Below are 13,234 nucleotides of genomic sequence, written 5' to 3'. Positions count from 1 at the left end.
ACAAATCCGATCCATCCTCGAGAGAGGAAAAACTTGTTACTACTGAACCCATTCTGTAGGTTCAGAGACTAGTTCCAGGGGTGTTTGGTTCTGAATGCACACCCCGGACGAGGAATGAATGGGTTCAAACCCAGCTGTGCCGCTTGCCACCCGTGAGATCGGGGGCAAGCTCTTGAACCTCTCTCTGCCTCAGTTTCCCAGCCTGTAAAATGGGGAGGAGTCTTCTACTTTCTTCATGCCATTTACAACACATGTAATTTTGCTTAGCACAACAGCCAGCACCAAGTAAGTGCTCCATAGCGCTAGCTCCGGCTATCACTACTTACCTCCTAGAGAGTGAAGAAGCAGCACAGCAGCCTCCCCGCACAACACAGAGGCTCGTTAGGAAGAGGATACACTTCCCCGAATAAACACGACACCGAAAAGATGCACAGGCAAATACCAACACGTGGCATACCCTAGCAATATACCTTAGGCGTCCACCCAAAGGCATCATAAAAGGTATTTAATAGACAAGGAAAAATATTTATGACACAGTTGTCAAAAGTTAATGCCTAGAATGTATCAAGAGTACTTACATTCTACCTGCTTTTGTATCTGAAAATTCCCGTACTGAAATATGAAATACTGACATAGAGTAGCTGTTCATCAATCAAAATGGACGAACCATTCAGGAGACAAGTAAGCCAAAGATACAAACAGGCCATTCTCAGAAAAGCAAAGTTCAACAGCCAATGAAGCAATTAAAGGTGAACAACTTCAATAGTAATTTTAAAAAAAAATGCAAGGTGAAATGCTGAGGCACATTTCACTTTTCAGAAATACTAATTTCTGAGAAACTCCTAACATCCAGGGCTGGTGATGGTATGAGAAAATGGTCAATCATATGCTGAGGGTGGGACAACAAAGTGGTAGATAAAGGCCAATACGGCGGTATCATTATTTAGAACATAAGAGTCCTTTGATCTAGAATCTCACTCCTAAGAATCTCTCCTAAGAGAATGCTAACATATGTGTACTAACACGTTTGTATATGCTCATTCCAGAAAGTTTAGTACTAGAAAAAAACTTCAATCAAACCATGGCAAAATGCATGAAGGCGTCCTGTTTTTACAGTATGTCCATATAACGGAACACTAAGCCACGATTTTTAAAAATGTATGAACATGAAAATCTGGAAGTAGTAACACATAGAGATGGCAATGTGTACTTGATAGTTGCTTACTAATTGCCAAGTCTCAAGGATGTTTTTTTCTTTCTACAGAATCACAGGAAAAAACAAATGTATTTTACAAAAATGGGGAAGGACAGGGACTCTGGAGGCAGACCACCTGAACTCGAAAACCAGCTCCACTATGTATTAGCTGTGGGCTCTGGACAGTCCTTTCAACACCCTGTGCCTCAGTTTCTCCTCCTTCCACATGGAGATAGTAACCACACGTAACTCACGGGGCAACCTAGTGGACCTGGTACACTGGAGCTCTTCGCATAATGCCTGGCAGATAATGAGGTGAAGCCACTGTTGCAGCTACTGCTGGTGTTATTGTCACCTTTGCACTACATAGTCTAAATACTTCTGTTGTGGGGGCGCCTGGGTGGCTCAGTCGGTTAAGCGTCTGACTTCGGCTCAGGTCGTGATCTCGCAGTTCGGGAGTTCAAGCCCCGCGTCAGGCTCTGTGCTGACAGCTTGGAGCCTGGAGCCTGCTTCAGATTCTGTGTCTCCCTCTCTCTCTGGCCCTTGCCCTCTCGAGCTCTGTCTCTCTCTCTCAAAAATAAATAAACATTTAAAAAATTAAAGAAAAATAAATACTTCCGTTGTATATGCATAGTTGGTACCACACATTTACATCCTATACCTTTTTTTTCGAGAGAGACCGCGCGCGCATGTGAGCACTCTTGAGCAGAGGAGGGACAGAGGAAGAGGAAGAGGAAGAGGAAGAGAATCTTAGGCAGGCTGCACGCCCAGGGCTGAGCCAGATGCAGGGCTCGATCTCACGACGCCAGGATCACGTCATGAGCTGAAATCAAGAGTTGGATGTTTAACCGACTGAGCCACCCAGGAGCCCCATCCTGTATCATTTTCATTTGGAAACACAGAGTTGCTCAGTATTGGCTGCCCCTTATGTGCCTGAGGTCATATCTAAATGGACACACAGCTATTAGTGGCAGAACAAAGCAGCCTCTTCCATGCTTCAGTAACTCCATCCTAGGTCCCCTGCTGCAGCGATTCCAAATGTCATGCTGGGGAGGACTGTGCAGACTGGGTGCTTGTGTACTCTTTAGGAGCCACAGCCTATCCTCCACCAGCAGGTGCAGACTGAGCTTCTGATGCTGGGGTCTGCACTCTGTCCCCACAGGATACCCCAGCCTGACTCCTCTTCCCTGAAGCACAAGTGGACTGACTAGCTCCCGGGCAGCCCCTGTGGCCTGTAGCCCACCTGGGCATGGGCCCTCCTGGTTTCCCCTTCTCTGGGATTAGCTGGAGCCAGGCTATACCAATGCCTCTGCCATTTGCCGGTCTGTCTACAGGGCGGACTGTGTCCAGTCCTCCCGGCAGCAAGCTCAAGGCCTGGCCACAGTCTGTTTACTTCCTTATTGCTTTCAACGTATTAGAATGAGTGCTTTTGTGCAACACACATTAAGCCTTTAAAATGTTTATCTCTTATCTAACTTACATGACAAAACAGCAATTCTTGAATTTAACTTTTTTACTTCCTGACCACCTGCTGAGAACACCACCAGCCAAGAGGAAAGCGTCCATTGCTCCTTCTCAGCCCTGAGTCCTCAACTCCACTTGAGCATCTGTCAGCCCTGGGTAGACAGAGGGTCTCTAGAGAGCTGGTCCCATGTTCCTATTCTTCCGAATAGATCCCTGAGCCTGGCTGAAGAATGGCACACCTTCTGTGATATGACCATTGTTCTGTCTTGCCGCTTTGTTGTATGGCTGGTGTCACGTTCCATCATGTCAATTTTGGGGAATGTGATAGATGTGAAGCTGATTGGAGTTGGGTTCACTGGGCATGTGGGTTCCTGAGAAGATCATGAGATCTAGTCAAACCTCCGGTCCCCCCCAAAGAGGGTCCAGCATAGTCCCTAAGAATTTGAAATGTAAAACTTTGCCAAATGAGTTAAGACAAAAACAAACAAAAAAGGGACTCTACTTTCTAGCTGGTAGCCCAGAAATTTGAGAATTATCTTCTTCGAAAAAAAAAAAAAAAGGCAACTTCGACTCATGCACATGAACATTTGAAGGCAGACCCACAGAGTTCCATGTGCCTCTAAGAAAAACACTCCCTTTCCAACAAAGTACTTCCTACCTCAGAATCACCCCTAGAAAGAATTGAAAATTGTAGCCAATTACATGCTGTCCTTTAAGGTGGGGTTTCTCAGATTCAGCACCACTGATGTTTTAGAACAGGTATTTCTCGGTTGGAGAGGGCTGTCGTGAGCATTGTGGAATGTTCAGCAGCAGCCCTGGACTCTACCCATCAGGTGCCATTTGCATTCTGCACCCCAATTATGGCAACCAAACATGTGTCCAGACATTGCCAAGTGTCCTGAGGGACAAAACCGCCTCCGGCTGAGAACCATGACCTTATGGGAGCACTGGAACTGATTCCAGGATGCTCCCACCTCTCAGAGTAGCCCAACCTTTCCTGAACTCATTGCCATATCCCCTTCTCCCCACTGGCTTTGTGTGCCTCCTAATCTAACTCATCTCCTGCCTTTTCCAACCCCTTCAACCTTCTGCTGTGCCCTGGAATTTACGAGTAGCTCTCAGCAAGATCCCCTATAGTCTCAACCTCTTCATGGAATATTCCTTGCTCCTACCCTAAACTTAGGACACCGTTCCCCACAGCCTTCTCATATCGTATGATGGGCTCTTCTCTCTTACCCCACATACTCCTCTTTGCCAATTCCAGATCATTTCCCTCCCAACCTCCCTCTAGAAACCCAGCCCCTTAGAACAGGAGCTGGCAAACTATAGCCTGTGGGTCAAATCTGGCTTACCGCTTGTTTTTATATAGTCTGTCAGCTACGAACGGTTTTCAAATTTTAAATGGTTGAAAAGCAAACCAGAAGAATATTTCATGACATGTAAAATTCAAATCTCAATGTCCATACACAAGTAAACGCATTTGCTTACCTATTGTCACGGCCGCTCTTGTATTACACAAAGGCGGAATGTAGTCGAACGGTTGCAACAGAGACTGTCTGACCTGCAAAGCTTAACATACGTACCACCTGGCCCCTGACAGAGAAAGTTTCCAACCCCTTCCTTTGAGGCACGCGGCAGCGGTCTGTACCATCCGCTCCCAACCAGTTGTCACCATCTACTACCCGCCAGGTCACTCTTCCATGTGTATTAAAATATACACAGGACTGAAGGCTGGATGGCACAACTGCTAACATTAGTGGCTGAAGTTCAAAATTACCTCTACAGGTTGGAATGTTGTGTGGAAATTGACAGGGCGAAAATTTTCATATATTAAGTCCCATGCGATGTTCATTATCAGAAAGACTGGCATACAGAGCAGGAAGAAGATCTGCTATGTTTTGACAGAGGAGAAAACCACGATGAACAGGGAAACATTATGGGGAAATTTTATCCCTGTGAGAGAATGCTAAGCAGCAATAGAGCTATAAGATTATGGAACGCACTTAGGTCAGAAGACCTTCCTTAAAGAGGGAAAAAATTCAGGACTAGAGTGAGGTGCCCCAGAAAGGAGAGTGTTTGTGAGTGGAAGTTCACAGAATGGTCTCCTGCTCTAGGCTTTAAGACTTTTTCTCCTAAGATTATATCCTGTTACAATTTAAACCAGAAACACTGATCCTTCTGCTGATTTGAGGCTAAAAGTAATTTTTTCTTGGTAAAAAATGACAGCACCACCATTTTTATTCCTTCCAGTGCAAAGATGGAAATACAAAGATGAAATTTATAATTTAAGTGCAGGGGCGCCTGGGTAGCTCAGTCGGTTGACCATCTGACTTTGGCTCAGGTCATGATCTTGCTCATGGGTTTGAGCCCTGTGTCAGGTTCTGTGCTGATGGCTCAGAGCCTAGAGCCTGCTTCGGATTCTGTGTCTCCCTCTCTCTTTGCGCCTCCCCTGTTCAGACTCTGTCTCTCTCTCTCTCAAAATAAACATTAAAAAAATTTAAAAAAAAATAAAATTTAAGTGCAAAGATAAAACTCATTATGGCACACACAGTCACAAAAGATACTTTTAGGTGACAGATGACCAATACTCATACTTGATTTGGTAAATGCTCAGTGTAGAAGAGTAGGTTTCTTAAGAAACCAAAACAACCCAAAATGTGTTTGGAGTCTCAGTCTTTACTGGAACTAAAACACATAGCCCAGTAGGCTTAAGTCTTAAGGAGACTGAGATTTTTCTGCTTTTCAACTCTTTGAATTTTTATATTTACATCAAAAAAACACACCTACATGGTATGTAAATAAAGTTCCTGCTCCAAAAAGTCAGAAGCGCTAATCTCACTCAGTGACTATGTTTGGGAACGGTGGATTAGGAAGTGGTCCTGTGTGATCTGGACATTGAAAGGCAAGGGCCAAAGACTTGTGTTTAACCCACAGCTCAGCCCCTTAGTCCTGGGATCATCACAAGTCACTGACCCCCAGTTTTCTCACTTGTAAAAAGAGGATGAAGACGCTTGTCCTGCTAGATCCTACAGAGAAATTCAGATGATGTACAAGGACCACCTGAGTGGAGAGGCACCATATGCATTTTAGGGCACCATGAATCTCTAACCTCTAACGCGTTCCTATCTTCTTTTCAAAAGTACTGGCATTAGTTGCATCAGAATTATAAAATCCAGCCTAAAATTCCTATGTGGCATATGCAAGGCATGTTGCTACAAGTTAGAAGTAGGGCCAGAATGCTCACACAGATGAAGAGCAATCAAAATCAAGCAAGGCCTATGGGCACAATGAACTACTTGATTCTAAGATACTGTTTTGAGGCTCAGATATTGAGCAGGTGACTAAGCTATGCATGCAGGGCTTATTTCCCATTTGGCTTCTCGTCACCCTTTCCCCCTCTATTCCACTCCCACCTCTGCCAAAACTCTACTGTTGTTTGGGGACCACAGGGCAAAACCCCTCCAATAGACTTCATGGATGAAGCCACTTCATAATCAATCTGTAAAATGTTATCTGTCTTTCTAAGTGGGGAAGTGTATTCTTCTCAAATAAATGCACTAAATTTCCATCAAAGTACTAATGTCAGTAAAATGAAAAATCAGTCCTATTTGAAAAGAATGAGACAGGAAGCATGCAGGGCTGCATGTGTGACCTCGCATTCGAGATCCCTCCAAGCCCTGCACCTCAAAACCATGTGCCCATGGTGGCTCACTGCACCTCTGTCGTCCTTGCCAATCTGTCACAAGGCATGGCCATCTGAACTCACAACATGGGGATGGGGATCTTTGAAAAGTATAATAGCAAGAAACAGACCAGGAACATACAGGACACAAGTTGAACAGAACAAGAGAATGCCAAGGGCTGCTGACAGGGACTTCAAATAACTGTCCCCGGCATCTGTGGTGGTTTTACATAGAGATTTTTAATCTACTGTATACAGTTTTCTCCATGTTAATTTCTCAAGCCATTAGCTAGGAGCAGAGCTGGAGAGAACTTTAAGTGCCCTTTGAGCACTGCCTAAGTTTCTTGAAGATCTTAGACTACAAGGTGTGATGTTTATGGTGGATGTTCTCATTCCTCAATTTGTTTAGAAGTTTTAGTCTTTTTTTTTTTTTTTTCACTTGACAGAGCTTGCTGTACACAGATTCTCAGAAACAGAAAAATCTGTAGATGGGCAATTATGTGGTAGAGAAGGGTGTCAACACAGACTGTGGCTCACACATCACTCCCACTCCATCTGTGACAGGAGGCACCCAAAGGCATGGCTCGTTAAGTGATTCCACGAGTACCAGACTGCTTGGGGCATCTGTCAAGGTGGGTGTTCCCTTAGGGATGAAAGGAAGGGACATATCTTGATCACTCTCTTTCTTAAGGTCATCCAACTGATTCTGAGTTATTTTCTTCTTCACCAGGCAGCCTCGTGACCCGCACTTGGCTCCCAGGTGGATCTCCACGATGGCAGAAAATGCTGCGGTCAAATGAGGTGAGCAGGGCTTCTGCACGCCAGCAGCAGGAGGTGATGCGCTGGCAAACCAGTGTCCCAGTCAGTCCAGGTGGACCTGGCTGGCATGGACTGGTCCACAGAGCTCCATCATCCTAATGAACTGACAGCATTCACTTGGGAAGATAGAAGTGGACCCAGACTCCAGAACAGCATGGCCATCCTTTTGCTGCACACTTGTTCTACAGAACCATTTCTAAGTTCCTATAGGTTGTGTCAAAAAGTCTTCCTTTGTATATCTGTATATAGTTTCTTATGAGATTGTCAACCTTTGTATTTCTTCCTATCTGCCAATCTCCTTCTTAGTTTCTCCCAGCCCAAATGTGAGGTTCGTAAAGACAGAGATCATACCTTATATCTTCACGGCATCAGAAAGTCCTGGCCTATAACATATTCTCAATAAAAATGTTCACTAAAACAAACACTGAAAAAGTGATGGCGATAGTATTTACTGGAATTTACATATACTTATATATATATCATATGCTCATATATAAAATGTATTTAACATAATATATATTTACATATATTTATATTCATATATTTAATTCATACAGGTTTCTTCTATTTAACTAAAATCAGCCTCCACCATGTACTGCCACAGTATCTCAAGACTCTTACAATCTTGCATTTATGTGAGGGCACACCATTTACTTCCAGGTAAAGTTTTGGGGTTTGGATTCTTTTCTATTTGATAAAGCACAGCTTTTCAGACATTACGGAGATACGGATATAAAAACACAAATGGGTGAAGAAGAGCTCGTGGGGTTAACAAGATCACATCTATGTGGGTCACCAGGGCCACCTTGTCCCGGGGTGCTCCAAAGGACTTCGGGGTGGTGTTTCAAGGGTAGAGAAGAGGCAGGGAGGAAGTCAGGAGGGGTTAGGAGGCCAGGGGGGAGGCGGTGGTAGTGGGTGCCTGTGGGGATGGGACCCCTCCCACCTTTTCGGGATCCTTGTGCCCGCCCCCCTCCGCTCCACGGCTGGGTTAATGCTTACTTTTCACAGTGCTCTCGAACTTGACCGGGCTTGAAGCCAGGAGCCGACTGGGAGCTGGGACTGGTGGGGGCCGACACAGGACTCCTGATGCTTTGCACCGAGTGCCTGCGGCTCCGCCTGCGGTCCAGGCCCCGCTGCTCGCCCTCTCCGCTGCCGCCTCCAGAGCACACGCTGGCCCTCCTCCGGTCCCGGCGCCCGCTGGGGGGCGGCTCTGCGGTCTCATCGCCATCCTCGTGCCGCAGTGCCACCTGAAAAAGCAGACAGCGCCCGGTGCAAGGTCAGACTTGACATCCTCTCCCAGGCCTTAGGTGTGACTTTGCATTCCACGCTCCCCTTAATGAGCATTTAACACTGTCATTCCATCCTGCTAACTCAGCTTCTCTGCAAGATCGTCACATCCGCACGCGTGCCAGAGCGCAGTCCGCGAACTTAAAGATGCTTGCCACCGTGTATTTTCCCAAATGGGTATGAAAAAGCCAACAGAGATCATGAGTAGGTCCGAGAAATATTTCGTAATCAGACAGGATCTTTACCCTGGAGCCCAGCACTGTCATTTCCGGGGCCGCGTCTCTCCTGGACCCCCCTCGGCTCTGTTCTGGTCCAGGAGGTGAGGTCGGTCCTGAAGCCCAGCGGCGGGGAGCCCTGAAGTTCCTGATCATTCCTGAGCTTGCTTCCCAACGAGGGTGCTCAGAAGAGCACAGCAAGGATTCTGCCCAGAGGCAAGAGCCACAAGGCGCCTGGTGAGCAGATCTGGCCTCACCCACGGATCCGTTGCAGAGGCCTATTCGGCAGCACGTACGGCCTGATGTCAGCACCTCTGCTGGGCACTGCTATCAGGCTACCCTCCCATCCCGGGCCGGGGTTGGGGGAGGAGCCCTGAGTTACATTAGAGAGCCTGCATATGCTAGTCACGAAAATATATACCCAAAATAGACTTCACCTCTAGATTAGTTTTTTTTTTCATCTCCTCTTAAAAGTAATGCATATTTGTGCAGAAGAATAATTGCCTTACACTTTGCCACCATGGATTTCCCATGGAAACCTGAGCCAACTGGCAGCATGCCTCCATACAGCTATCCTCCTCCAAAGGGTATTTTACTCCTGCTCCTAGTTGGCGCCCTCTCAGGAGGCCCTGCTCTGCCATCTCCTAATCTCGCTTTGTCCTGGATCCTGCTCCATGGCTGCCTCATTTTAGGTTAACACCATCTGCCTATGTGTTTTCTTGCCTCCCTGCTTCTCCATGCCTGTCCTTCCCAGCCAAGGGCTACACTCACCTGTATCTCCAGCTTCTGTAAGGGGTGTGTGCATGCGCGTGTGTGTGCATGCGCGTGTGTGTGCACGCGCCCGCCCTCTCTAAAACTAGACAGTAGGAAAAGCACAGGTTGTCCTTAACTAGATCTGTGCACACTGGCTGTGTGGCTCACGAGCCAGCTATGACCTGTAGCTAATTATTTGCCTTCTCTCTAGCTCACCGTATGAGGATAACAGTATGGCATTCGTGGGACTGTGGTAAGAATAACTTATGTAAAGATGATCTATGTGACTGGTACTCAATAAATACCCCCAGTAAACATGCCCACCTATTCCTCCCTCTCACAGATATGGCACGCCCGCGCCAGCCCTAGCCAAGTCCAGCAGCCTCTCTGACCTGGCAACCAAGGAACTACACAGTCCTACGTCCCCAAAGGTGCCAATTCTCCAGCCACATAGGTGCTCTTGGTCACATTTTACAACTCAGACCTGACGGGTGAGAGAACGGAGAATATAAAGACCCAGATGGCTAATCGTGCAATATGGCTCTAACATCACCTATCTATAGAAAACCGACCTATTGCGAAATCAGTGGTGCCCCGTGTCCAAAGTGTTCACACCTGTGCTCATCTAGCAAGGTGAGCTTGGCTGTGTCAAGACCAGGTGGGCCACTCTCGTCCCAGTTCACAGGGATGAACACCTAGGCCACGCGGCCTGTTTCACAGGGGTGCACCCACCATCCACATGCCCCAGGTCCAGTTTCCTCTGGCTCCGGCTTTTGCGTGAGATTGATTTTGTGAAACCTCTTCTATCTTCATGCCAGATACATTTTATAACAAGCTCACACAGAGGAGGACAATTTGATAATATTGTGACTATTTGTTCTCCCAGAATTTACTAGTCAGACATAATGTTGGGAGGTTTGACGTAATAATTGATAAGAGTTCAGAAAAAGCCCTGTTATAAAATGTCATTGGAAAGTCTGTTTCCTAGGGGTCTCCTCTCCAATACAACTGCAAGAACTAAGAATGAAGTTATACGTTGGGTTAATCACATTTACCATCTCAACATTAACACTTTATACTGCATTCTCTGGGCAAGTTTGAGAATGATTGTACACCTGATGAAGGACAGTCTTTTTAAATATTTCTAGCCAATCGTTTTTTCTTCGCTTTTAGATGTAAAAATTCTAGACCATTTGAACTTATTCTGACCCTAAGTATTGATTCTGCTTCTTATTAAGCACACATTTGGAATGATAAGATTAGGGGCTAAAGTAGAGTTCAGATATTTCTAATTCCTTGTCTAACCTCAGAGATCCAGGGATCAAAGAGTGTTCCTTTCCGAGAGGCACACTCTGTGTGCACAAAGTGAAATCTACTTTAACTGCCTTTTGTCAGAGAAGATGGAGACAATCAAAACATTTAAATGGAAAGAAAAATCTGGAAAAATTATCAAAGCAACCCCATAAGAGAAATTTTAATGGGGGCTTTCTAAAGTTCAGATCCTCAGCAAAACATTCATCTCTTAAACAAAAAAAAACGAGAGGGGTGCGCAGAAGGGGTAAATGGGGCACCGGATCCAAGTAGATTCAATGACAACCTTGCGCTTCACAGTGAGCAACAAGGGAACTTGAAATCTGGGGCTGGTGTTCACTCATGATTTTGTTTTTATAACAAGAATTATAGAATCACCGGTATCTCCCGAAGACAGGAAGAAAGGCTTTACTTTCACACGCAGGGCTAGAGCGGCAGTGCCCAGGTCCTTAGATTCTAGGGAACACAACAAATTAGAGTCAAGAACATGCAGAACTAGCAAAGATCTGGAGAGAACAGCACTTACCATCACTCTTACTCTGAATCTGTGGTGTCAGATCTGAGTAACTACATGTGCAAGGAGTGTCCCCACCAAACACGAGATGAGATCAATAATGTCCCAAAGAATCTCTAGTCTCTCCCTAATAATGCGGTGTTTCACTTGCTGGGCCCCTCAGCAAGTGCTATTTCTTTTTTTTTTTTTTTAATGTTTATTTATTAAACATTAAAGAGAGAGCACAAGCAAGCACGAGCAGGAGTGGGGGGAGGGGTAGACAGAGAGGGGGACAGAGGTTCCCAAGCAGGCTCTGTGCTGACAACAGAGAGGCCAATGTGAGGCTCGAACTCACTAACCGTGAGATCATGACATGAGCCCCAGGCGGACACTTCACTGACTGAGCCACCCAAATGCCCTGTAACTCTTTTAATTAAATGTAGAACACTACTCATAAAGTAAAACCCACATGAGGAGCAGTTTCCAAATCCAGCACTACTGCTTACATAGTCTACCCTACTTTACTAGGAAAACAATTAGAAGCAACTTAGGTTGGCATCTGTGACAACTTCCATCAGTCGTCTCAACGACTGTGAATGATCTAAATACTCTTTAAGTTTTTACTAGGGACATTTTCAAACATACATACAGTGTGAAAGAGAGTACAAAGACTGTGATGTGTTTATCACCCATGACCGTTCAACAAGTATCAACCCTGTCCAACCTTGTGTTACTTACGCCCCACTCCCTGCCCCAACCCCAGACTTTGAGGTAAATCCCAGATCACATCATTTCATCTGTAAACATTTTAGTAAATATCCCTAAAAGATAAGGATTTTTAAAACCCATAACCACCATATTACCGTTCCACTTAAAATAATTTTATTAACTTGTTTTTTTTTTTCATTTTTTTAAATTTACATCCAAATTAGTTAGCCTATAGTGCAACAATGATTTCAGGAGTAGATTCCTTCCACTTAAAATAATTTCTTAGTATCATCAAATATCCACTAACGTGAACACTCTTGATAGAGGTCAAAAGCTATTACATTTCTGGGGCACCTGGATGGCTCAGTTGCTTAAACGTCTGACTTTGACACCAGTCATGATCTCATGGTTCATGAGTTCAAGCCCTGCACCGGGCTCTATGCTGACAACTCAGAGCCTAAAGCCTGCTTTGGATTCTGTGTCTCCCTCTCTCTCTGCCCCTCCCCTGCTCATGCTGTCTCTCTCTCAAAAATAAACACTAAGGAAAATTTTTAAAAACTACTTCTTTGAGTTTATATTATATTACTACTCACATCATGACAGGCAACCATTGTTACATAATAGACACAATCTTGTTCCATATTGCTATCTCACACCTTCTTTGTAATCCCACACATATACATCCGTACCCATACATCCTGGTTCAGCTTTTAGGTGAAGTGATACCGATGCCAGTAGCATTTCAAGAAGGAACTACACTAATGACAGCTTGTAGAATACTGTCACGGTGCTGGACTCCCAGAGAACCACACCTGCCTGTCTCCTCACTCTGGTGTAGCCCCCTCCTACACTGAGTCCATTTTCTATGGGACTTGCTTTGGTCAATGGGGTATCAGCCAACATGATACAAACAAGGCCTGAGAAGTGTTTGCACATGGGGACTTGCCCTTCTGAAATGCTGCTACCATGTAAAGAAGTGCAGGCTAGCCTGCTGAAGATACACAGCCTAGCCAAGAGCCAGCACCAAATGCCAAAGCAAGTGAATGAGGCCATCTTAGACCATTTCTCTGCCCCTTCCCTGCTCACATGTGCACATGTGCTCTCTCTCAATGAGTCAATAGCCAGACTCACAGATACATAATACAAGTTCTCAAATAAAGGAGCTTCTGTCTTCATGGAACTTGGTGGTATTTGGAGCGTTCTACTTCCCCAAGAGTGGAAGCTCTCCAAAAGGGATCAAAAATCTGTCCTCTTGGGTTTTTATGATGGCTTAATGGTGGAGTCATGATTGACTAAGTCACTGGCCA

At 45.4% G+C, this 13,234-nt stretch overlaps 1 protein-coding gene across 8 annotated transcripts in view; it reads right to left on the bottom strand.

Annotated features, from left to right (window-relative positions):
* The window catches only part of FHOD3 (formin homology 2 domain containing 3), a 468,838-nt gene that overhangs the window by 141,186 nt on the left and 314,418 nt on the right, over positions 1–13,234 (bottom strand). For 7 of the 8 annotated variants that reach the window (XM_060613641.3, XM_060613642.3, XM_060613644.3 and 4 more), the window contains exon 10: positions 8,160–8,407. In XM_060613641.3, coding sequence (XP_060469624.2) covers positions 8,160–8,407 — 248 coding nt within the window. Of the gene's footprint in view, positions 1–8,159; positions 8,408–8,692; positions 8,970–13,234 lie in introns of those variants that run through there. The other variant, XM_060613651.3, reaches the window with a different exon arrangement.

Source organism: Panthera onca, chromosome D3 (assembly GCF_046562875.1).
Source record: "Panthera onca isolate mPanOnc1 chromosome D3, mPanOnc1 haplotype 2, whole genome shotgun sequence".
NCBI classification, from domain to species: Eukaryota; Metazoa; Chordata; class Mammalia; order Carnivora; family Felidae; genus Panthera; species Panthera onca.
The sequence above is the reverse complement of the archived record's forward strand: the minus strand, read 5'-3'. Positions and strand labels throughout refer to the sequence as shown.